The following is a 26,522-nucleotide window of genomic DNA, read 5'->3' as shown; positions in this document are numbered from 1 at the left end:
AATGGTCAAAATCGATGCATTTTCAAGAATTGCTCCTGAATGATTTTGTAAAGAACCACTTCAATTCAAAATTTTAAAATGATAGGTGATAATTTTTTTAATACTTCATATTTTATTATCTAACACACTCTCTCACGCAAGAGTTTCCTTGAGAGCTTGAAACGTGGATATGGCACAAGTCTATTTTTTTTTTGCCTGCTTTGTGCTTTTCTTAATTTTACCTGAAAGTGAGGGCGGTGATGATCGAATTCGCAACCTCGCAGTCACTAAAGCTTTAATACCATGTAAAGAATCACTTCAACCCAAAATATTAAGGTGATAAATAATAACCTTTTTAATACTTTTATATTATTCTCTAACGGATTTATATTATAAGAAGATTAGCAAATCTTAACAATTGATAGATTGTGCAAATCGTTTCGTTCAACAATTCTATGTTTTAAGTTTTCCAAACAGAGTTAATGCCCACGCTGCATGCATTGAATTTGGCCTAATGCCCGGTGCTACTTCATGCCTCCATGAAATAAAAATACATTTTGACCATAAAATATGAAAAAATAAAAATAAAAAATTCATTGACCTCTCAACAAAGTTGATGATATCATTAGACAGAGATTTATTGCCTTATTTGACATTTTTGGGTTAAATTATTTGATTTATTAACAATAAAAATGTATCACCAATCTGATTAGCTAGCTGCCAATCAAATTATGTCTAGGCTAATACTTCTCTAAATGTTGCAGGCTGCACACCCTGCTACCATGACATAGTTATTTTAATGGGTTTTATTAATCTCATGTTAAAGGAGATAGTTATCTTATGTTATAGAGATAAATTTGTGGGCTCCACCACCTAAAAGAAAAGAAAAAAAAAAGGTGGCACAATTATCGAAAGGTGTGTAGGAGAGAAAATGTATCTTATATGCAATATAAGAATAGTTTTTCCCTATTTTAATACAGTTAAACCTTGCGATCATCATTTGATAGTAAATAACTTACTTAAAAAGTTGACAATTGCCAGGTTCAGTGGTTGACATTCAGAAAGCAAGCAATTATTATAGGGGAACAAGAAGAGCCTACCCCATTGAATCTCATAAGTCTAGAACATAGCATAGCTCAAACTTTAGATCAGAATGTGGGGCAATTACTGTAGACTAGTTTGGCCATTCTTTTGCTTCCTTTTGGCTGTAAACTGTTGCACTAAGCTTGCTTCAGCTCAGAATTTATGCAGTGAAACAAGGTGCGGTCCTAATGCTCCTGTTATTCAGCCACCTTTCCGACTTAAAGACACACAACCACAAAAGTGTGGTCTAATTGGGTTTGATCTTTCATGCAACCAGAGCAACCAAACCTTTCTAGAATTGCCTCTTTCAGTAAAACTTCTTGTGAACACAATTAATTACACTTCCCAGAAGATTAATGTCACTGACCCGGATGGGTGCCTTCCAAGACTTTTGTCAAATCTCAATATATCTGCCTCTCCTTTCCACTACCTTGAAAATTTAAATGCTAACTACACCTTATTCAATTGTTCATCCATGAACACTGATTTACTATCTTATGCTTCTAGTTCTATCCCATGCCTTTCGGCTCCTGGATACCAAGTTTATGCCTTGGACTCTACACTTCGCATCAAGGATGTTACCTTGTCGTATTGTACTAAGTTGTATGACATATCATCATCGGTTCCAAATTATGTTTTTGACCAGACGGATGATCTTATTTTAAGCTGGGATAACTCAAGATATGTCTATATGACAGAAACTGAAGGTATTTCCTTTTTCAAATATTCTTTTTGTTTGTTGGTTTTTAAGAAACATGTAAAAAAGATAAGAATGTAAAATGAAACATCTTAGACATGGGTGTACTAATGAAGAAATGCAATAGAATTTCTCCCCAAAGGTTAACTAGTCCTTGATTTTTACAGGTTCAGGGATATCAGTGATATCAGTGAAGCTTCTAGGTGATACTAACTCCCAAACCCCAAACTCTTTTATTATTATTTATGATTATTTCTTGTAGGTAGAAGGTTTAATTGTTTCTTGTGTTTTGTGCAGCACCAGCACTATCAATTGTTCTGATTGCGGTAGTGGTCATTGTGTTATATCATGTGCACCGCACAAGGCAAAAAGAAAAAGAATATCACACAAGAATTGAGAAATTCTTGGAGGATTATAGAGCACTTAAACCCACGAGGTATTCCCATGCAGATGTGAAGAGGATAACAAACAATTTCAAGACTGAATTGGGGCAGGGAGCATATGGAACTGTGTATAAAGGCATACTATCTGGTGAGATTTCAGTTGCTGTTAAGCTTCTCAAAAGTTCCACAGGGAATGGACCAGAGTTCATCAATGAAGTGGGAACAATGGGTCAAATTCACCATGTCAACGTGGTTCGCTTAGTTGGTTTCTGTGCAGATGGACATACAAGAGCTCTAGTTTATGAATATTTGCCAAATGGCTCATTACAGAAGTTCATATCTACCACAGACTTTAGAAACCATTGCCTTAGCTGGAAAAAGCTGCAAGAAATTGCTCTTGGAATAGCCAAAGGGATTGAGTATCTTCACCAAGGATGTGATCAGAGGATCCTACACTTTGATATCAAACCCCACAACATCTTGCTTGACCAGCACTTCACTCCCAAGATATCTGATTTTGGTTTGGCTAAGTTATGTTCCAAGGATCAAAGTGCAGTTTCCATGACTGCAGCAAGGGGAACTATAGGCTATATAGCACCTGAAGTTTTCTCTAGGAACTTTGGGAATGTATCATATAAATCTGATGTCTATAGTTTTGGAATGTTATTACTTGAGATGGTTGGAGGAAAACAGAATGACGAAGTTATGGAAAACGAAACTGGTCTAGGCTACTTCCCAGAATGGATTTACAATCTGTTAGAGCAAGGAGATGACCTAAGAGAGCATATTGAGGAAGAGAAATATGCTAAAATAGCTAAGAAGCTTGCAATTGTGGGACTCTGGTGCATCCAGTGGCACCCAGTTGATCGTCCTTCTATGCAATTTGTGGTTCATATGTTGGAAGGAGATGGAGACAATTTAAGTATGCCACCAAATCCATTTGCTTCTGCAGATCCAATTATAATGAATATGAGTATGCTTGGAAGGCAGCTTCACAAGGACTAATCCACGTTCTCAGATTATGAATAAGGACTATACCAAACTATCTGTAGTGCTTGTGCAGAAGTGTAGTTGTTTTCTGGGTATATTTAGCAAAAAAATTTAGCTCATGTACGGTAGATACTGGACTATCTTAAAAAAAAAATTATTACTTCGGAAATGCATAATATATTTGTTACAGATTTCACATATAATAAGAAATTTTATCCAAAATAACAACTTTATATGTTACAATTATGGAAATATTATTTGGCCATAAGACGTAAATAATACAATTGTAGAGCAATTATTGATAAACCTTTAGTTTATCATGTTTTAAGAACTAAAGTTGCATGAATTATATAGCCAAATGCATGAGAATTAGGGTTTATTAATGGAAAATAATGAACTATTGAGATATGAACTAAATAATTGAATTTTGTTTGTTTTTCAAGAAAAATAAGTATAAATGAAAGCAAACATAAGTTCAAAGACTTGAAGCTCATAGTTGAAGACCGTAGAAACTATCAAGTGAAAAGTGGAAGATTTTACAATATTTGAAGAGGCCGCTTAAGCCCCTCCAAGGGGGCTTAAGCTTCCAAATTGCGCAGAAAGACAAAAACCTTCGGTAGAAGTGCCCTAAGCCCTCTCCAAGGGAGCTGAAGCACCCAAATGATGCAGAAAGACAAAAACCTTTGATCAGAGCGCACTTAAGCCTCCTTGTAGGAAGCTTAAGCGCACAACATGAAAAATTCATTAGCAAGGAGCGCGAATAAGCATCCTTGGAGAGGGCTTAAGCGCCCATTACGGTCCAATTAAAGCCCATTATGGTCCAATTAAAGCCCATTGCATTGTTTCCATTTAGGGCACGGATTCTTCAACCATAAAAAGGAAGATTGAAGCAAAAATCAGGATAATCTGATCAACCTTGGAGAGCTGAAGCGAGGAGGACTAAAGTTCATGTTCTTGAGCGTCAGGAACAGATCAGGATTAAGTTTGCACTGAAAACCTTGAAGATTCACCACACTACTATGGAGTTTAGGGGAGATTTCTTGTTTTCTTTCTTTCTTGATTCGATTATGTCAGGCTAAGTTTTTATAGTAGTTAAGGTTAGATGAAACTCAATTTATCTTTTGTCTTTAATAAATTCTTGTTGTTAATTTTTCATTTTATCTTGAATGAAATTATCTCTTCTTAATGCTGTCTATGAGCTTGAATCTTGTAGACTGATCTTAGGTAAGTACATGGCAATGGGAATGTTGTATACGATCCATACATGATAATTTCATCGTAATCTTTATGATTCTAGGGATAGCATAGAGTTTTACGCAATCTTATGATTCTTGAACGTAAAGCTTATTTTCTTGAGGAATATCAGGGGAACTAGGGTTCTTGCAAGATTATAAAGAATTAGATTATCAAGGAATTGAATCCTAATTACATTAAAAGAATCGATTGGATTGATATTAAGGACGATTAATCTAAAAGAGTGAACCCAAACATAAAAGAGAAGTTGAAACCCTAGCTACATTTCTTTTTTTTCAAGTAATTCAAAACTTTTACGTTATTGTTCTTGTTTTATATTATTTTTAATATTATGAATATCAACCAAACTGAATTTTCAAATTGATTTTGATTGTCCAACTTAAGCGGAAGTAGTGAATTAGTGATTGAAACTATAATCCTCTTAGGAACGATTCTGTATTTGTACATTTTATTACTTGCGCGACCGGTGCACTTGGCCGAATCCGCAACAATTATCAAACTGAATGCATTAAAGGAGTGGTAGCAGTAGCACTTTCCTCAAGATAACTAGTAGAGCCAGTATCTGATACAGTTTGGTTTGAGTTGGTTTCGAGATCCTCTTGAATCGTTTCATGTGGATACAGGGAAGGCTTTGGAGGCATTTCAATACTCTCAACTTCTCCTTCAAGCATCTCTGCTACTTTGTTCATTGAAGGACGATCACTAGGCTTTAACTGTATACACCATAGTGCAACTATGAACATTTTCTTTACCACATCATCTCTTTCCTCCTTAATAACATCTTCCATTTCTATCTCCCTATTTTCACCCAATTGATCATAAATCCAAAAGGGAAAGTAAAGTTGGCTTGAACGCTCTACACGTGGATTCAAATTTTTTCTCATGCTTGCCATTTCCATCAAAAGCATTCCAAAGCTATAGACATCAGCCTTGTAGGATACTCCCCCAATATTTTGGTAGAACAATTCTGGAGCCATGTAACCAATTGTTCCTCTTGCTGCTGTCAAAGTAACAATGCTATTGTCAGTAGGATAAAGCTTTGCAAGGCCAAAGTCCGAAACCTTAGGGATGAAGTTTTCATCAAGAAGGATGTTATGGGGCTTTATATCGAAATGCAGAATCTGCATATCACAACCTTGATGCAGATAAGAAATACCACGAGCCACACCAAGAGAGATCTCATATATCTTCTTGTAAGATAAAGACACACTTCCCTCTTTTGAGAAAATATATTTATCAAGAGAGCCATTAGGCATGAATTCATAGACAAGAGCACGTTTTGATCCTTCAACACAAAAGCCAATAAGTCGAACCACATTAGAATGGTGTATTCTTCCAATAGTTGCGACTTCATTGATGAAATCTTGGCCATTATTAGCCTTTGATTTACTCAACATCTTTATGGCTACAAATGGTCCACTACGTAGCTTTCCTTTATAGACATAGCCATACCCTCCTTCACCCAATTTGTCCTTAAAACCTTTAGTCATCTGCTTTATCTCTTTGTATGAATACCTTATTGGCATGAGGGTATTACCTTGCAGAAAATCTTCGATATTTCCATATATTGATCTATGTCTTCTTAGGCATGTGTAGATCAACAGCACAATGAAAATTGTGACACCCAATAGAAATCTAACTGTAATGTATGGCAGGATGTACCTTCCTGTGACCCTTCCACTGTAAGAATAAATTGATATTCGAGTGTCTCCAACTCCAATAGTCATGCCTGACATTTGAAGTAGTCCTGGGAGATATATATCACAAAATTGGTCATGATGATTAAATATATTTACTAATAATTAATGGCTAAACAATTCATATTTTCTACGTTTTAGGTGTTGCTCCTTTGAAGGTAATCAGATTCAATATTTGATACATGAGTAAAGCGTTGTACAGTTGTTGTGACTTCCTAGACTCAAGCATACAAACTTTGAATTTCTTTAATAATCTAATAAGCTATTTTGAGCATGGAGAATTTAAGATAGAGTTTTGTAGCTTAATTAAATAGTTTTGCAATTTAAATTAATAAATGAAAAAAATTGATGATATATCCTCATTAATTGCCTCACCGACGCATGCCCTAAATTGCAACTCACCACTCGATCGGATATCCATCGGCGTCCCCAAATTGTAATTAGAAAGTCTTTAGATGGATTTATAAAATTCAATTAAGTCTTATCCCACTCTTAATTCAATATTATTTTAGTCTAAAGACTAGTTTGATTGATAAACTTGTATAAAATATTGTAATAAAAAAAAGGAAGGCATCAATTTTATTTCTTTCCCAATTGCATGTAAGGTTTATTGGGTGAGAGAAAACGAGAAAGATAGAAAGAGAGAGAAAGAACATGAGAGAAAGTGAGGGAATAATGTACAAATTGCACTAAGGAAATGTAAATGTATGAACATACCTGTATAAATGCCCCAGCCATACGCTGCAAGAAATTATAGTGAAGTTAATGAACTGAGCACTGAAATGGAATATAAAATGCTAACAAAATATTCGACGAGAAAGATAGAGTAACAGCAAATAATTTGAATTTTCATGAAAATAAAATTGTCTTCATTTCTTATTTAGGTACTGAGATTATCGAAGATGTTTTGAATAAATATCCGTTGAACTTAAGAGTTTGAATCACGCGAAAAAGTTTAGTAGTACAAGGATAACATATAGGATAAATAAATATTTCACCACAAAAAGCATAAATAAATATTAAAGAAAATATGGAATAAAACTAAATCTTAAGATAAGATACGTTACTATACTTTCTTCTATCGGCTATCATCGTATGACTACAATTTTTTTTTGGTAGGTGTGACTACATTTTTTAGTACGCGAGCACACAAATTGAAGTAAAAAAAGTTTTTTTTACTTACTGAAAAATTGAGATAAAACAAAATATTATCTAAGAAAGTTTCTTGGCCCACTTTAATTTTTTTTTCTAATTTGTAGAGTTTGTTTCATGTAATTTTTTTAGCTTAAAAGTTAGTTTTAAGTTAAATAAAAAAAGTAAGAATAAAGTTTAAAACTGCTTGATAATTATATAAAATTTTAATATTATTCTTAAATTTTGAAGAGTGACATGAAATGATTCGTTATTAAGGTAAATTATTATCATAAAAAATAAATAAAATAAGGATAAAATTAGAAAATAAAATGAGAATTCCAAAAAACTAACATATATATTAACAAAAAGCCCTCTTAGAAATTTTTAGTGTAAAAACATAAAGCACAAATTATTTATTTGTCGAATTCTAAAATCAAATGAAATTTCAAAGTTCCATGCATTTGTTTAACTTGTAGTATGATTAGTGAAATTAGATTGGAAATTTTGGGTGTTAAATAACAAACTTAACTAATTAATTAAATGGAGGGGGAAAAAAGGAAAATTTTAAAGAACAGGTTGGTTTATTAAAAGGGAAAGCTTTTGGCTGGCTGCTCAAATCAAGCATCATAGTGAAGAATGCAAAAAGGTTAAAGAATTTGTTCTACATACAAAATGCTTTATTTGATTGTATTGAGTTCAAAATCTTGAATTGTGAAGCTCGAAAGTAAGCTTTGGATTCACTCAGGAAATAGCTCATACTTCGCATTCATCTATAGAGACTTGATATTGTTATGGGTTTTGAGTTTATTAGATATATATATATATATATATATATATATATATATATATATATATATATATATATATATTATAATTTGAGCTTGGACTCATGAATAGATATTGTTTTTAGAATTTAGAGTTTAGGGTTTCTAAACCTATTTATATTTGTGAATATAGTGCTTGTTAACAAGTGGTGTAAGGAGAATATAGTCGATATTATTGGACATAACCCACGTTAAAAGGGTAAATATAAAAACTCACCCCATTAAGTCAAGAGTACAAGAAATCAAGTGAATATGAGAATGTGCTACAGCAGGTAAATAGACGCTATAGCAGTTCTGCAAAAACCTACATTTTTAAGTGATTACGAATTTACGGGGATTAATGATAAGTAAATCAGGGAATCAATATGATAACAAGAACAAGGACTAACTTGGTGATATGAATGGCAAAATTTAATTAAGCATGTGATTTGGAGTATTTAGACATTTTTTGAGAAAAAAAATGTGAATAGTAAATTTTATCGGGTAAAACATTCTTGTGAAATTTATCGAAAAAATTGAGAAATGTATAATTATATGATAATATTTGAGAGTCCAATTATGCCAAACAAGTCATGTAAGTACAAAATATTATTATGTAAATTATTGAGTTAAATTAATCAGGGGATATTATGATAAATAAAATAATGTCATAATAATAATTAAAATATGTTTGTGGGGGTTATGTTTTAAGTGGATTAATTTATAAAGATTAAGAAGAAATAAATTGGGAAGAAATTAGGTTTTAAGTGAGTAAAATTTAGTGTTTACCTTTACCATGCTTGTTCTTAAAGAGTTTTATTTATCTCATTTTACATGAGATAAGCTAACTTTCTTACACACATAGAAAGAGATTGGGTCTCATTACTCTCTTTTTTCTCTCTTTTTACTTGTTGGTCCCACTTATAATTTTATTTCTAAATCATGAGATAACTTTTTTCCTACAACATAAGAAAAATATTTTCCTTTCTTAAGGGGGTGTTTGGTTGAAGAGATATTCTTTTTACTGGAGAAACATAATTAATGGGGAAATGGTAGGAAAGTGAGTTTGATGAAAAAGTTAAAAAAAAAATGTTTGGTTCACCGAAATATTACAGAAAAATTTATGTAAATTTGCAAAGTCTATGTTTGGTTGAATGTAAAATAGGGATGAGAAAATTAGTTGAATTGACCAAAACACCCCATTATCAATATTTTTTAAACAAATCACTACCTAAAAAATGAGAGTCCAACATCAATAACTTGATTTCCTTAAATACCACTTCTCTACCTATCCTAAAATATCACACCCAAAGTGATATTTGTGAATAGTTAGTTTGAGCAAAAAAACAATACAAATTTAATTGACTAGGCTTCCTATTTAACTAATTTTTTTTTTTTCAAAACTTGAACCACATATGATCTTTTCAATACTTATTCACATTTTTCCATCGGGGGGTATTTGGTAGATGAGAAATTTTTTTTTTGTCCGAGAATCTTGATTTTAAAAAATATAATTTTTATATTCAGTTTACGATAATATTCGAAAATTTAAAATTTAGAAAAATTCAGTTCCCGAAAATGCGGCCAAAATCTTTATAGCAAACGGCCCCTCAAAGTCAAATAAAAATCTAAACCAAACACACTCTAAAAGTGTAAAAGCCAAAATCCATCCCTTTTCCCCTGATTAAGGGCAAATAAACCACTATTCACTTGCCTTCTTCTTTACCCCTTGCTGCAGACCCGGCGCCCATCCCTTTTGGTGTGCAATTTTTCAATTTTTTTTTTTTTTTTCATTCTAGCCATCAAAATACCTTGCACCCAACATGAAACTTGAAGCCTAGGCCATTGTCAACAAAATCCATAAGCCATTTAACCTTGGAAATCTTGGGATCAAGAGGTTTTCTCATCTCTCCCTTCGTGGTACTGTTCATGTGCGAAAATGAATAGTGATTTTTGAGTGTTTCCAAGCTTGGATGTTGGTTTTGTGGATGCTTGGAGCTTAGTGGAGGTAAGGAACTCTATTATTGTTGATTGAATCATTGATTTCTAAGGCTAGGGTTCATGAACATATTTGTGGGAAATGTGAAATTTGAAATATATGAATGATGGTATGTTAGATATTGATTTCTTTATGTTATTTGGTTTAGAATTGAAAACTGGCATGAGTGGAGGAAGAAAGTTTGAAATGGATGACCTATGTTTATAATACAATTTAGCCATACATGGAAAAAGATGTGTAGACCGAGTGTTTGATAAAATGCGAATATGAAAACAAGTTTATTTGTGTTTAGAAGTTGAAAGTGGTTTGAAAAACCCTATATGGATTTTTGGGCTATCATAGGCAATTGAGGGTTTTATGTATTAAATTCATATGAATGGTACCCTAGGCCTTTAGTATGTTATGGAAATTAATTGAATTGGTTAAATCAAGGTACTTTTGCATGAAAATTGAAGAAAATCCTCCTTGGCTTGTCTAGGTGAGCTTGTGGCCTTGTGAAGAAAATAAAAGGCATTGGAATTGTGATAGGGTTTGTTGGTTACTTGAGAGGACAATTGGTATAATTCCTTGTGATTCTAGGGTTAGTTACTTGATCAATTAAAGAAAAATCCCTTGATATGCATATATAAGCATTTTCGACCTTATGGCTAATTTTTGATGAAAATGTGACCTTGATCATTGATGATGATTATGAGGATTTCTATTGACAATGTGATATATGAATAGGTTGTTTAATGTGTTGGTTGGTCATGAGATGCTTAGATGGTGCCTTATACCTATAATGTTAATTCTAGGCCTTTTATGTGAAAAATTGGGACTTGAGTTGATTGATGGTGATAATGAGTAATGCTAGGTGTTAAATGCTATATGAATTGAGGAAACCAGTCATCATCTTGGTATTGGGTTGCTGAATAAAGCACATGGAGTCACAAAATAACAGAGAAAAATTAGAAGTTTGTAATAGTTTGGCAACTGAAACAAATTCACATGAAAGTGTGGCACATAAAGGGCATCTAATAGGGTAAGTTTAGAGGTAAGATAGACTGTACCAGAATGTGAGGCAGTAACACTGTTACCATTTGGTAACACAATGGACACATGTTTGATTTTCTTAAGGGAAGAGAAAAGATTAGATGAGTGTGATATGTGGTCTGTCGCACCTGTATCAAGAACCACTAATTGGCTAATTTACCTGGTTGGTTCGAGGTAGCATCAGTGTTGGAGGCATCAGCGTTGAAGGCTGTAACTTGAGCCATATATGAACTATGTTGGACAGGTACAGATTCTTCCACCATAGATTGCTGCATAAGATTTAAGAGTTCCACATATTGGTCCTTTGTAAAAGAATTCAACATATTGGTCCTTTGTAAAGGAGAAGCAATTGTCTGATTCTTCATAGAACCCTTCTTGATTAGGTTCTTTATACGAATTTTCAAGGGCACATTATTGGCTGAACGTGTATTCTTGGTTTTGTACCCAAGAGGGAAACCATGAATGAAGTAACATGTATCCACTGTATGATTTTCCTTTCCACAATTGGTACTGTTTTCCGTCCAAGATTTTGATTTCTACTATAGCTTGTGCATCCACGTCCTCTGCTTAAGCCACCTCTGCCTGGAGATATTGAAGACGTAAATGAAGTCACTAAGGCGTGGGAATCACTGGTTCCATCAGTACAGTTGTCATAGTGGAATTGCCTTTCTTGCTGAGTCACCCTTGAGAATGTTGTGCTCACATCAGGCAAGGGATTCAAAAGCATAATTTTGGGAATGTACCTGAGCATATTGCTCGTTCAAGCCTTTGAGAAAGCATATATTATAATATCGATCTCTGTATTCTTAATGTATATTGAGACTACATTAGTAGGATCGGAAGGTTTTGGACAAGGTAATTAACCATCGATGAATCCTAGCTTGTTTTTGGAAAGCAATGCCATGGACATGGCTCTGGCACACGTGTGGTAATTTCTGCCATTGAGTTGCTGTGGAACTAGAATCTGGGAGGGAGATTCATTTGGATGGTCAAAGTATGGGTTGGCTGGGTTTGTAAAGAAATCTGGGATAGAGCTCTGGTTTGCCATGAAAGATTGAATTTCTGAAAATCTTTGATTAATCTTGCAATAGAAAGAAACTGAGAGTAATGAGGGTAATATTTGATGAATCTTGCAGCGGAAGGATTTGGTAGTAAATGATACCAGAGCTCTTAGAGCCCTGATACCATCTTGGTATCTGATGTATTGAAGTGAATTAACAAGAGTAACCCAGTCGAAGGATACAATCCTTTATATATATAAAGGGGCCAGAGTATATGAAAGGTATATAAAAGGAAAAGCTCCTATAGCTGCTATACAATATTACTACTTAAGCGTGCAAACTAACAACAATTAGTTACAACTAAGTAACTAAAATGGCTTTAGCAATAGGAGTATCAGTTACTGCTTTTTCATCAGCTGATACTTTGTTGTGTGGTAATAACAAGCATTGAGTTTATACATTTATATTCGTGAGCTAATGCCTAGTTTCCAAAAGAAAAGAAAGAAGAGAAGCGTACCTTCAATATGAATAAGCCAACCTGAAGCATAAAATTAAAGAAAAAATTAGTTTGCAGATGCTCGAAATCAAAATAAAGATATATATAAATGACAAACATTTTTCCTATATATATATATATATATATATATATATATATATATATATATATATATTAAAATTAATGCAAGAATGACAAATTTAATTCAATTTAAAATAGAAAAGGAAAATTTTTACACACAATCTTAGTTGTTAATTAAATTTGTGCCGAAGAGCTGAGGGATGTTATATGTTAGTAGAATTAACTATTAAAATTGAGTGTAATAATAACAAATATCTATCTGTGCTGTCATTTGAGATTTGAGACTTACTGTTCCGGCCATCCTCGTAACACTGAACCTTTCCAGCGGTGGCGTTGAGGTAGCAATATCCTGGTCCACAAGGACAACAAAATTGTAACCACGAAACCTCAAATCCATACTGTAGCGCCCTGTGAATGTCAATGTACGAAACGTTATCCACGTGTCTGTTAGCATTTGCATATTCCGTATCCCAGAAGGATGTGAGGGTAACCAGCTTCACACGGCACTGAGGCTTCAATCTTCCTAATTCCAGATCTCCAACGATTGCGTATATGTGTTGATTGAGGCAGGATGCGGTATCCACATAATACGCATCGTCACTAGGTGGATTCGTACAGTACATGTAAATTACTTGCTTAAATATTAACCCACCGAACTCCGTGGGGCCGAATTGATACGGATAAACGTCTAGATTTTGCAAGCTCCTCGAGATTGAATAGCCATAATAATCAGAGAAATTGGAAGGGTATAAGAAGTAGCGAGGGAGGGAGGAACAATTGGTGGGTTCAATGTTGGGATCAACAAGTCGAATAGTGTAGTTGTTGTAATTGATTGACTCAACATAGTATTCTCCAGAATACAGTTTCACTACAGTTACGTTGTTCACACAATCCAACTCGTACCTCTTGACGCCACACTCTTCTGGATCGCCTTTCACTCGGAATGGATAAGTTATGTTGGCAATTTTGCCGCACGAAGCAAAACAAGATTGGGGCACCTTCTCGGGACAGGTTTGGTGTGGCAGAACAACAATTAACACCACCACTATCCAACATCCGTAAATCAAGGATGAAACCATTTTTCACTCCCGAAGATTAATAATGCTGCTCAAGATAATTACGTACTCGCAAATATCTAATTTTGGTGTCGCACGAGTCCGGTTTTTAAGCAACTGCAGTTGGATGCTGCTAGGTAAACAGAGAGGTCCTTAGCTAAAAGTCTGGAAATCCCTTGGGGGAGAGGCGATGTTAGCATCTGGTGTGCACATGTGTTGCCGTCTCAATGCGTTGAACTTCTAGCCAGTCTGCACATGTGTTGCCGTCTCAATGTGTTGACCTTGTATCTCCCACTTTGTGCAGAGTCCGGTTTTATTAGATGGAAATATTTTTTGGAGAAATATTTTACATGGTTCAGGACTACTGAATCTTTTGATGTTCTCTCTTATAACATTAATTTTTCTTTTCCTTTTTATTTTTGTTATGTTATCTCATTTCTAATTTTATTCTCTTATTTACACTAAGAGACCACATAAAAAATGGTGGTCGCTGTTGAGTGTTGACAATAAATAATATCATTTTTTGGGGGCATACAAGTTTTTTTCTTCATACAGTTTTCTATACGTGCGCGCGTGCTAGGTGGAATAAGGTTGTTCCATTAAGGTCAAAATTTATAGTCAAATGCTTTCCAAAAAAGAAAATATTATAGTCAAATTCATCAACCCAAACGACAAATCATAGTGTGCTTTGTGAATTTTGTAACAAAAATGTTGGATCTAATTCCCGTTTTATATAGCTAATAAAAGGGGAATTTGGTCTCTGCTATTAGGAAGACAATATTTCCGCTATTCTTACGAAAATTGTATTCGAGTTTGAGTGACCATAACAACTAAAATGATAACCTATTCCCACTTTCTGGTGGTGATGTTGCTCATCCAGGTTTCCAACATGGGGATGTGTGAGATTAATGCGTGTAGGGGGGATTTGAGGTGCGGACGTCACGGCCCTGAGATCCGATTCCCCTTCCGAATCAAAGACAGCGAGGCAGATGAATGTAGCCATAGTAGTGGGTTTGATCTAACTTGCTCAGATAAAAGGGAGACGCTGCTTGAGCTGCCTCCAATCAAACTCAAAGTCAGAAGCATAGATTATACACAACAGCTTTTATACGTATCTGACCCCGAAAATTGTCTTCCAAAACAGTTATTGAAGCTCTATCAATCATCAATTTCTCCTTTTCATCAATTCGAGACATTCGGAGGTATGACTGATAACATCACTTTCCTCAACTGTGATTCAGTTAATGCTGACTATCTACAAGTCACGTTTTCGTGTCCGATTTATGCTGCTGACTCCACCGACAAACTCCTTGGATCAGACCTATTTTCCTGCACCAAGATGTACGACGTGTCTTCAAACATAGACCCATACGAACTGCAAGCAAATAAGTTGGGATTGACATGGTCGAAACCAGATTGTAGCAAGTGTGAAACACAAGGCAAGATGTGTACACTCAAGAACAACGGCACTCGAGACGACATCGAATGTTTTGACCGTTATCACAAACCAATAAAGAAGATAGTTTTAGATGCCACAGGTTAGACAACACAAATTCACTGTTAGTCCTTTGTTTTTCCTATACAAAAATTTCAGATGGATTTTCCTGAAACTGATTAATGTTCTATATGCAGCTGTGTTCGTTGGCTCAATTCTGGTGATGCTGATTTTCATAGCGTGTTTGCGTGTCTATTGTTATTTTAAAGCGAAAGGCGAAGATCAGGCTCGAATTGAAAAGTTCTTAGAGGATTATAGAGCTCTTAACCCTGCAAGATTTTCTTATGCTGCTATAAAGAGGATTACAAATAATTTTAGGGACAAGTTAGGTGAAGGAGCTCATGGAGCAGTTTTCAAAGGTAAACTCTCAAATGAAATTCTGGTGGCTGTGAAGATGCTCAACAACACAGAGGGAGATGGGAAAGAGTTCATCAATGAAGTGGAAGCTATGGGCAAAATCCACCACATCAATGTGGTTCGCTTGCTTGGATTCTGTGCTGATGGATTCTATCGTGCTCTTGTTTACAATTTCTTTCCAAATGGGTCATTACAGAACTTCATAATTCCATTTAATAACATTGACAAGGACCGTTTCCTTGATTGGGAGAAGCTGCAACAAATTGCTCTCGGCATAGCTAAAGGGATTGATTATCTTCATCAGGGTTGTGATCATCGAATTCTTCACTTTGACATTAATCCTCACAATGTGTTATTAGATGACAAGTTTGTTCCAAAAATTTCGGATTTTGGTTTGGCAAAGTTGTGTTCTAAGAATCAAAGTATAGTGTCAGTAACTGCTGCCAGGGGGACCTTAGGTTACATTGCACCTGAAGTTTTTTCGAGAAACTTTGGAAATGTGTCTTATAAATCTGACATATATAGTTATGGTATGTTATTGCTTGAAATGGTTGGGGGGAGACAGAATATAGGCAAGTCATCTGATGAAACTTTACAAGTTCTGTATCCAGAATGGATTCATAATCTGCTTGAAGGACGAGATATACTTGTAGAAATTGAGGGAGCTAAAGATCTTAAAATTGTAAAGAAACTTGCATTTGTAGGACTTTGGTGCATTCAATGGCACCCAATGAACCGTCCATCCGTGAAAACTGTGATGCAAATGTTGGAGGGTCAAGATGAAGGAAATTTAATGGTGCCCCCAAGTCCTTTTGACTCGACAACTTCCATTGGTACTACAATTTCGGCAAGATATTCAAGCTTGGAGTTGGAAGTTACACAAGAATAAGAGCAGGTAGGTCATTGTAAAAAGAATCTAAATGAAATATGTATTTCAGACGATTTTTTTTGCGGAATATTAGTGTCATGTTACATGAGAGTAGTTCTTTCATGTTATAGAGAGAATTCAAGTGGGGTCTACTATTAAAAAGAAAAAAAAAAGATGTGATTTTCGAAGTGAGAAAAAATGAGATAAATATCTCATGTAAAATAAGAGTAATATTTCCCATTTTTTTTTTATCAATTCTAATGAAATGTAATTTTTTTTTTTTCTTATATATTCAGATTTTTGTTTAATTATTTATATTTGTCGTAAACTATTTATATATTTCATCCATTAATTAGGTCATTTGAAAGTGATGATCTTGTATGGAAACGTAGTCATCGGTTATTAGTTATTACTAGTGGATCACATTCGTTATAGTTTTTTCCCTTTGGCTTGATTTTTTTATAAAGTTTATTTTTTTTAAAAGGTACAATACAACTTAATTAACTATAAGTTGGGTGTACATAGTATACAGTATCGCAAGGGGCTACATATAGACTATTGGCCAAGAAAAAATTGTCTGGTGTTTAATAACAAGAGACGAGAGGAACATTGAAATAAATTTGTATTTTTGAATTGATTTAGGAGAGTACAGTATATAAAGAAACACTAATGGCTTAACCCAGACCTAACCTAAATCCTAATGAAATAAGGAAATAGATCTTTACAAATAATAAAGATATCCTAAAGATATTCTTTCCAACACTCCCCTCAAGCTGGAGCATATAGATCATAAGCAACAAGCTTGAATAAGAAAGACTATGAAACATAATCTCAAAATAAATGAGTGGGGGTTGTAACAACTCTACAACTCACCCTAAAGAAAAATAACAAAAATAATAAACTTAAATAAAATATTATCTATATCTCGAATATTCCCCCCTCAAGATGAAGGAACACTTCATCTTGGGAAGAAAGAAAACTAAAATGATGCTTCACGGAATATAAGTCAGAGAAATCGACAACAAATCAACTGGAATGACCATCAGTTTGAAGAATGGTGAAGAGACATCAGCCAAAAGGGCAGGGAAAGACATTGTTGCAACTGGGATATAAGCCGACAGAGCCACTTTAACTAGAAAAATCTGCGAATCAGGCAACAACTGAGAAAGACGTCAGCCAAAAAGGCTGAGAAAGACATTGTTGCAACTGGGATACAAGCCGACGGAGCCACTTTAACTAGAAAAATTCGCGGACCAGGCAACAACTGAGAAAGACATCAGTCAAAAGGGCTGGGAAAGCCATTTCTGCAACTGGAATACAAGCCAACGGAGCCACTGCAAAATAAAAAGAGACGAGAGGAATATTGGAATAAATCTATATATTGAATTGATTCAGGAGAGTACAATATATAAAGAAACACTAATGGGCTTAGCATATACATAACCTAAATTAGTAAATCCTTATGAAATAAGGAAATAGATCTTTACAAATAATAAAGATATTCTTTTCAATAGATTAGTTTAAGAGAATGTTATATTTACAAAAATTTTGTTTATAAATTTAATTATGTACTACAGGTAGTACATAAATTAGTTTATGTACTATTCCTAATATATCGTGTAACTGAATTTATACTTTTACAATTTCTAATATGAATTGGTCAAGGTTGTCTAACATATATCCTTTATGGGCAAAATACCAGTGTCACTTTTACTAGCGTTAATGCCGAGAAGGGGGGAACATTGACCAATGTACAACACATTGGTCACTTTTTTACCAGTATACCGTGCAAACAATAATATTTGCCAAAATGCCACGTGTTCGAGTTTGCTACAACAGGTAGCGAACTCGGTTTACTGATGTGGCGTGTTTCTGGTGGCCATCTAGTTCGCTACTGGATGTAGCGAACTAGGTGACAATTAATACCCTTCTGCTCTTACAAAAGCAGAATACGTGGCAGTTCCACATAAGTTTGCTAGGGGTGATAGCGAAACTAAGTAAAATTAGTCGTTGAAATTTGTGTCTGACACACATAAGTTCGCTACACTAAGCAGCAAACTACATGCAACCTGTAAAAATATTTACTTTTAATAACCTACAAAGGACCTTCTGTCAAGTTGCTTTTGCAGAGTTGCTGCTAAAGAGAAAGGATGCCCCTATATCTTCACACACTAACCCCTACTCATCAAAAAGTGCATATACCTTGCAAGTTTCCAACACTTCACACTAACCCCTAGTCATCCTCTATGCTTCAAAGGTTGGTGCCAGAATTAAAAATATGGAATATGAAAGTGTTTGGCAATATTGAGAATGAGAAGAATAATGTTATCAGGAGAATTGCAAACATCCAAAGATGCCATGAACAAAATGACATTGCATTTTTGAAGTGCACAGAGGAGAATTGCCAAAAGCTTTTGTTGGAGGTGCTTCGAGAAGAGGAGTTGTTCTGGTGGGCTATTTGGCCCTTCAGATTACTAAAAAAAAAAACATTGTCATCCTTAATTTTTCCTGGCATCTTTTTGTTTTTTCTACCTCTGTCCAAACAAAAAAATGAAAAGGATGATGTTATTATGCTGATATGCGGCTACATGGTGATTATGTAGACATGGGAGGCTTTATTATGTTTGAGTGACGAGGTTGTGTCTTTCTAATAGAGGTGGCTTGTAACGCCCGACCACTTCAAGAATCAATGACTATCCCCACATACTAACACGAGACTTTTCAGTGTACTTTTTCCTCACTCGCACACTTCCTGAGAAAACTTTCCAAGAGGTCACCCATCCCAGAATTGCTCCAGTCAAGCACGCTTAACTATGAAGTTCTTCCTTTATGGGCTACCGAAAAGTATATGCATCTTGTTAGTATATGTAGTACCAATTAATTCCTATAAGTTATTCCCAACTGTGTCGTCCCATACCAGCACAGTCTTTGGACTCCCTCTCTTTCGGGTGTTGATTCGATTCATTCATGTACCCCCGTCGCTGGAAGCCTGCAAGGAGTCGCTCCTTGTTTGTGCCCTTTCTCACCATACAATCACTCCCCGCCTTCGTCAGCGCCCGGGATGTTACATGCCCACCAGCTTCCGCCTGGTTCGTCCTCGAACCACATCGTACTAGAAGAGAAGCTCTGCTCTGATACCACTTGTAACGCCTGACAGCTTCAAGGATCAACGACTATCCCCACACACTAACACGAGACTTTTCAACGTGCTTTCTCCTCACTTGCACAATTTTCGGAAAAACTTCACTGGAGGTCACCCATCCCAGAATTGCTCCAAGTCAAGCACGCTTAACTATAGAGTTCTTCCGTTACGGGTTACCGAAAAGTAGATGCATCTTGTTAGTATAGGTAGTACAAATTAATTCTTATAAGTTATTCCCAACTGTACAGTCTCATACCAGCACATTCTCTGGAATCCCTCTCTTTCGGGTTTTGATTCGATTCATTCATGTACCCCCGTCGCTGGAAGCCTGCCAGGAGCCGCTCCTTGTTTGTGTCTTTTCGCACCATGCCCTTTCGCACCGGCGATCACTCCCCGCCCACATCAGCGCCCAGGATGTTACATGGCTCACGAAAAAAGAAAATAGTCATTATTAATGATTTGCCATTATAAATTATGATTGATTAAGATCATTTTCATAAGAAATAATTATACCAAGATAAAAAATGAGATAATTCTTTCCTATACTTTGTGTGTATATTTTTTTTTAAATTACTTTTATTAAAAAATTATCAAAAATTATGAAAATAATTATTTTAAAAATTGATTCAAATACATAGTTGCTCAAAATTCAGTTGATGGGAAGGATTTTTGGATGAGTGTTCAGAAAAGTCCAAACAGTAAATTAGCACAGGAAAGAGAAAAGTCCAAACAATATAATAACATCATCCTTGTTAGTTTACTCAGCAGCAACTCTGCAAAATCAATATGGCAGAAGGTCCTTTATAGGTTATTAGAAGCAAATATTTTTACAGGTTGCACATAGTTCGCTACTTAGTGTAGCGAACTTGTGTGTCAGACAGATATTTCAACGGCTAATTTTGCTTAGTTCGCTATCACCCCTAGCGAACTTCTGTGACACTGCCATGTGTTTTGCTTTTTTCATAGTAGATGGGTATTAATTTTTACCTAGTTCGCTACACCAGTAGCGAACTAGATGGCCACCAAAAACACGTCACATCAGCAAACTAAGTTCGTTGTCTGCTGTAGCAAACTCGGGCAAGTGGCATTTCGGCAAATATTATTATTCGAGTGGCATATTGGTAAAAAAAATAACCAATGTGTGATACATTGGTCACTATTCCGAGAAGGGGTGACATTTACCGTATTATTACCTTTTTCAAAATAAACATTTACCATTATGCCATGGTGGTAAATTTTTTTGTCAAAAGTCGATTTCAAATGCCACGAGATATCAAATTTTAGGTTACCGAATTTACTATCAGTGATGGAATAAATTTTCAGTGTGTCAAATTTATTGATCAGTGTATTTGCTCTTTTCTTTTGTAATATGTTGGCAACAGATAATGTGATATTTTTATTCAGATATCACAAATTAATTGGACAGATACACTAAATTTTCGATACATTTAATACACTAAAAATTAATTCTCAATAATAATATTTTTTGTGGTCAAATACGGCAGCATTAGAGAAACTTGCTACGAGAGGCAGAGACTTTTGGAGAGAAAAAATGGACATAGCACAAAAAATGAGCAGACAAACAGAGAGAAAATGTGAATAGAGAAGACAGGGAAAGAATGGGAAATTTCTACAATATTACATATGCACCCATTTTTTATATACTTCCCTCCAATCAAAACTAAATAACAAACACCAATGCTGACATGTAATAAAGAAAAATGAGATCTTAAATTTATATGTTAGATTTTTAATAGAAGTAGTATGTACTACTGATATACCAAATGCAAAATGGTCAAATAGATTTTTTTTTTTTAATTCTAACATCTAACCCATTTTTTTAGTTAGAAGTGATTTTCACGTACAATTTTAAATGCAAAATAAATTTATTTTTTTAAATAAATATTTCTAAAAAATTCAAAAGTATAAAATAAAAATTTCTTTTTCAAAAGCCGACCCAGGCTTTGATGAAATGAAATTTTGTACGAAAAGTATTTTTTTCTTGTATTTTTTCTTTTTTTTTTGGGTAGATATATTGTATTAGTTTAATTTTAATAAATAGCTTTAGTGATAAGTACTAAGTAGATAAGAAATAAAAAATGGTTATGCATAAACATAACAAATAAAAGATCAAATTTGTTAACAGCGGGACTAGCAGCACGTTTGGTTTTAATTGATTTTGGGAGGCACATTATCTTTTTCCTCCATGTTTTTAGTAAGATTTTAATCACAAACTCTTTTTAATATAAAATCAGTGAATTCACACACACGCTAAATGGTTTTTAGCTAAACCACACAATGACCAATTGTAATTTACCGTAAATAATAATATAAATCTTATTAACTGATTTGAGGGGTCTAACATATATAGGTTTTTTCTCCAAATAAAAGTACTATACGATTTCCAAAAAAAAAAAAAAAAAGTACTATACGACAATCATTTTGAAAAGCAGATACATTTTATCGTTATTCTATTTTAAAACAAAGACGATTTCCACTCACCACAAGCATTTATGAATGTTTTTGAATGTAAAATTAAGCCAATTTTCTGCAGGAACTTTCTTCAATGAACAACATATTTTTGTGGGGTATCGTAGACCATGGAGTCAGCTAACTCGAAATTTTTTACTTTTGTTCCTAGTATTTGGACTATCTAATGATCTATAAATTTGACATAATATTAACCAATATAAAATTAAGGAATCGATATTTCTTATGTTATAGGAGATAATTTTATTTTCACGCACATAAAAATATATGAGGTCTATGTGGGATCATGTGAAGATAAGAGAGAAAAAAAGTTGTAGACTCTGTATACTTTTATGTACATGTAAAAAACTGAATTATCTCTTACAATATAAAAAATATTAATTTCTAAAATTAAATATTATCTATAATTTTGTCACTAGTTAATGGACTATTTAATGAAGCATCTTTCACCATTTATCTTAATGAGACGCGGGATCCCCAATTAAAGAAAGACCTATCATGAAAGGCTTTAATACTTCTTATAATATTGTTGCATATGAGAAATTTTACATTAATATATAGAAAGTCAAAATATGCATGGAGATTTTGATTATTTTTTAATGTCAGGATCCGCGTATGAATCCTAAAATAAATATATTTATTGCAAATTCATTATATATATATATATATATATATATATATATATATATATATATAATTTTGCTGTACCAACAATGGTCAAGGTGAGTGTTCCTCTACCACCAAAACTTTTTTCACCCAACTGAACCATGCTATGTATGAATTGAATGCAAGTGAATGGAAAAGTAAGCCCACTCTTTGTCGGATGTAACTTGGTTGGTTATAGACTGTGGAGTGTGGACCGTTTACTACCTTCGCTCAAGACAAAATGAGAATTAATTTATGTTGATGGTACTGGGGCTTTGATTAGAATTGTTTTCACCTACTGTTTTTTTTTTTTTTTTTTTGGTTGGCCTAATTTTCGTTGCCGCTTGATTGATAGAATATCAATTAAATTAATCTCAATTAATTTACTTGAATTGCGTCGTTTATGTATGACTCTTATGAGAAAAAAAGATTTAAATAACAATTTTGGTTATAGAAAAAGCAATGAATGAATATAACGTATTTATACATCTAGCTAGCCTGTTATATATTTTATTGGAAAAATATATATCATTTTAAAGTATATAAAGAGATGTCATTTTAAATGAGAGTAATAGATAGATTATGAGAGAGAGAATTGACAAAAAGAATAAATTAAAAATATGAGTGTCACTTCTTTATGAAAGTAAAATAATATAAATTGTCTTAAAAAAATAAATATTTTTTTCCATATTTTATTGGTGATTATTGATTATTTCTTTAGACCTTGTTTTCAACGGTAGACAAGTCTAAAAGCATACCGAATGCCGACCATTAAGGCATTAATAAGCACAAGTACATAAAAGTAATGACTCAGAAAACTAATTTTTTTAATTAATTGGTGAAAAAACCAAAGTCTTTTATTTTATTTTAGTAGTAGCACATGTGGATATTGCCGTCCATTAGTAAACCACGACTCCGTCTAATAACTTAGAAAATAAAAGTCTTTTATTTATTTTTTAGGGAATATTACCAAATGGAAAAATAAACCCACCCTCTACCGAATTTTACTTTTATTTTTTAAAAACCTATTTTTCATTTTTTTAAATTCCATTTTTTCTTTTAATGTTTTTGGACTTATATCTTATATAGTTAAGTGACTTATATCTTTTAAATATGAAGTTATTTATTAAATTTTGAGTAGTAACTTATGTGAATTTTTTTTTGTACATGCATATATAAACATATATATATATATATATATATATATATAATTTTTTATTTACGTTTCTTCTCGTTTCTACGAATTATGTTTCTACTACCCCTTCCGTTTCTACATAGAAACTCAATTTTGACTACATTGATGTAATTAAGTTTATAATCTTTCAAAAAAAATTAAACAACTAATTACATTTTATTCAACAATCTTATTTTAACGTATAATATATTATCTAAAATATAAGCAAAAATTGATTAAATATTATATACATATAAATATTTAATTTTATCTAAAAATATGGTATGCATGATCATGAAAATAATATCACATGCATGGATCAATAATTAGATTTACTAATGGACAAGTTTTTTTTTTGACCATTTTTCCCCTTTTAAAATTTTTATTACCAGTAGGATTCTGTTTTCATACTATCTAATAAATTTGATCTTTTACTAAAATTTAACATTAATCTATTCCTGTTTGATCGTTAACTAGTTGATGTAATCGATTACATGGCTCAAATTTATCCTAAAATTTATAAGGCAATAACATTTGTGTAACATCCCGAGCGCTGACGAGGACGAGGAGTGATCGCCGGTGCAAAGAGGCACGGACAATGAGCGGTTCCTGACTGACTTCCAGCAGGGGGTTACATGCATGAATGAATCGAATCGACACCCGAAAGAGAGGGATTCCAAAGGCTGTGCAGGTATAAGACTGTACAATTTGGGATAGCTTATAAGAATTAATTGGTATGACCTATACTAACAAAATGCATCTGCTTTTCGGTAGCCCGAAATGAAAGAACTCCATAGTTAAGCGTGCTTGACTTGGAGCAATTCTGGGATGGGTGACCTCTTGGGAAGTTTTCCCAGGAAGTGTGTGAGAGAGGAAAAAGCACATTGAAAAGTCTCGTGTTAGTATGTGGGGATAGTCGTTGATTCGTGAAGCGACCGGGCGTTACATTTTGGCTCGAGAGTCCGAATCAAGTGATTTTTTTATTCCACGTAACTTTTTGATATTTACACGCTGAAATGATTACTTTTTAGTATTGAAAAGTCAAAATAAGAATAGGAATTAAATAACACCATCCATAGGGATAACATATGCAAAACGGGTCACATGGAAGCATTTTTTTGAAAAAAGTTGTCAGCGCATTCGTCTCAAAAAGTCATTTAGAATAAAAAAATTCAACTGATTCGGGCACCCAAGGCCAAAGTTATGGTTGCGTTCGTCTTGAAAAGTTTTTTGGAATAAAAAAAATCACCTGATTCGGGCGCCTAAAGCCAATGTTATGGCATTTCGAAGTTTTAAGGTAAAATATCTCAAATTTAGGGTCATATTAGGTATTGTGATACCACAAATCCCCTCCTCAAGTCCAATATTATGTGTATATGATCATAAAAGCTCTTTTAATCCAAAGAATCTAGAGGAAAAAAATTTATATGACTCTGTTCACTAATGTATAATCAATTACCGTATATTGGTGTAAACGATAACATCAGTTAATCGTGATGTAATCGATTACATAGATCTTGTAATCGATTACATGGTCCATTCATAGGTTAAACAAGGATAAATTGGTGTATAGTTTTGGGAGAGGATAAAGTGGTAATTTTTATTTAATAAGGGGCACAATGGTAAAAAAAAACCCTAATGCACATTCTCCAACAAATTATTAAAATGTTTAAGTGGTTAAGACTTATTTCCAGAGTAAGTGAATCTCCACCCATACACACATTTAAAACTTGGTAAGCATGGTTACCAATATAATACGACATGATTCAACAGTAAAGTTTGTTAAGTTTTGTATTTTATAAAATGTTAATTAATAGCGTAAGTATCACACATAAACACATAAAAAATTTGATGAACCAGAAAAATAATATCACATTATACAATGATTAGATTCATTAATTTCGTATTTTACACATAAACATATAAACTTTGGTATGTATCGTAACATCCCTGATTTAAATCGAAAAAATGTTACATCATATTCTCGATCTAAATTAAATAATTACACGAATATTAAGAAAAACAAGAAACATATTCACATGGAATTTTTATAATTACATGTTCATTAGATATATATGCTCCGAAAATGTATGTTAATTTTTCTTAAACTAAATATAAGTATCTCACGCACTATAAATATGAAGGATCTAGACTTCAGTAGACTTTCTCTCTCAAATTTACTTATTTTAACTCAATCAAATATTAATTTGAGCGTCCAATTACATCATCACCATATGTACAGCAAAAACATATGGAGCAGTCACACTCCACTGCCATAGAAGAACACTTAGCTAAGAAGCTTGCAATTGTGGGACTCTGGTGCATCCAATGGCACCCAGTTCAGCGTCCTTCTATGCAAGTTGTGGTTCATATATGTTGGAAGGAGATAGAGACAATTTAAGTATGCCAACAAATCCATTTGCTTCTGCAGATCCAGTTATAATGAATATAAGGCAGCTTCACAAGGACTAATTAATTCACGTTCTCAGATTATGAAAAAGGACTATACCAAGATATCCGTAGTGCTTGTGCAGAAGTGTAGTTGTTTTTTTTTTTTTTTTTGTGGAAACAAGTGTAGTGTAGTTGTTTTCTGTGTAGTGTATTTAGCAAAAAAAATTTAGCTCATGTAAGGTAGATACTGGACTTTCTTTAAAAAAAAAAATTATT

At 33.7% G+C, this 26,522-nt stretch overlaps 3 protein-coding genes across 6 annotated transcripts; 2 read left to right on the top strand and 1 right to left on the bottom strand.

Moving 5' to 3' along the window:
* Window positions 1–1,132: 1,132 nt before the first annotated feature.
* On the top strand, window positions 1,133–3,147 carry LOC133304146 (rust resistance kinase Lr10-like). Its single transcript, XM_061504115.1, has 3 exons — window positions 1,133–1,769; window positions 1,927–1,962; window positions 2,057–3,147. The coding sequence occupies exons 1-3, from the start codon at window positions 1,133–1,135 to the stop codon at window positions 3,145–3,147; spliced, it is 1,764 nt and encodes a 587-aa protein (XP_061360099.1).
* A 1,733-nt stretch (window positions 3,148–4,880) lies between these two features.
* LOC133304144 (rust resistance kinase Lr10-like) lies at window positions 4,881–14,305 on the bottom strand. Its single transcript, XM_061504114.1, has 4 exons — window positions 12,973–14,305; window positions 11,808–11,847; window positions 11,697–11,716; window positions 4,881–6,025 (listed from the first exon to the last, which is right to left on the bottom strand). Exons 1-4 carry the CDS (start codon window positions 13,706–13,708, stop codon window positions 4,881–4,883), a joined length of 1,941 nt encoding a protein of 646 aa, XP_061360098.1. The 5' UTR covers window positions 13,709–14,305.
* Window positions 9,724–26,327, top strand: LOC133304153 (rust resistance kinase Lr10-like). 4 transcript variants are annotated; one of them, XM_061504127.1, is made up of 3 exons: window positions 9,724–10,028; window positions 14,565–15,222; window positions 15,317–16,541. In XM_061504127.1, exons 2-3 carry the CDS (start codon window positions 14,574–14,576, stop codon window positions 16,423–16,425), a joined length of 1,758 nt encoding a protein of 585 aa, XP_061360111.1. In that variant the 5' UTR covers window positions 9,724–10,028; window positions 14,565–14,573; the 3' UTR covers window positions 16,426–16,541. The 4 variants fall into 4 exon arrangements, with proteins under 4 accessions (XP_061360111.1, XP_061360110.1, XP_061360112.1 ...); XM_061504126.1 differs by lacking the exon at window positions 9,724–10,028 and adding an exon at window positions 26,239–26,327 and having other exon boundaries at window positions 14,430–15,222; window positions 15,317–16,309; XM_061504128.1 differs by lacking the exon at window positions 9,724–10,028 and having other exon boundaries at window positions 14,430–14,886; window positions 15,004–15,222.
* The last annotated feature ends 195 nt before the right edge of the window (window positions 26,328–26,522 follow it).

Source organism: Gastrolobium bilobum, unplaced genomic scaffold, assembly GCF_033153095.1.
Source record: "Gastrolobium bilobum isolate Gb01-03AN ecotype WA unplaced genomic scaffold, APGP_CSIRO_Gbil_v1 utg3900, whole genome shotgun sequence".
Taxonomy (NCBI): domain Eukaryota; kingdom Viridiplantae; phylum Streptophyta; class Magnoliopsida; order Fabales; family Fabaceae; genus Gastrolobium; species Gastrolobium bilobum.
The sequence above is the reverse complement of the archived record's forward strand: the minus strand, read 5'-3'. Positions and strand labels throughout refer to the sequence as shown.

Excerpts from the sequence above, each read along its gene's own strand:
- LOC133304146 (XM_061504115.1), top strand. The coding sequence starts at position 1,133 with ATGTGGGGCAATTACTGTAGACTAGTTTGGCCATTCTTTTGCTTCCTT. Across the intron at positions 1,770-1,926 it reads CTATATGACAGAAACTGAAG|GTTCAGGGATATCAGTGATA; the intron begins GTATTTCCTTTT and ends TGATTTTTACAG. Across the intron at positions 1,963-2,056 it reads GATATCAGTGAAGCTTCTAG|CACCAGCACTATCAATTGTT; the intron begins GTGATACTAACT and ends TGTTTTGTGCAG.
- LOC133304144 (XM_061504114.1), bottom strand. The coding sequence starts at position 13,708 with ATGGTTTCATCCTTGATTTACGGATGTTGGATAGTGGTGGTGTTAATT. Across the intron at positions 11,717-11,807 it reads TTTCTCAAAGGCTTGAACGA|GCAATTCCACTATGACAACT; the intron begins GCAATATGCTCA and ends TCAGCAAGAAAG. Across the intron at positions 6,026-11,696 it reads GCAATTCCACTATGACAACT|TTAGATTTCTATTGGGTGTC; the intron begins GTACTGATGGAA and ends CATACATTACAG.
- LOC133304153 (XM_061504125.1), top strand. The coding sequence starts at position 14,520 with ATGATAACCTATTCCCACTTTCTGGTGGTGATGTTGCTCATCCAGGTT. Across the intron at positions 15,223-15,316 it reads GATAGTTTTAGATGCCACAG|CTGTGTTCGTTGGCTCAATT; the intron begins GTTAGACAACAC and ends TTCTATATGCAG.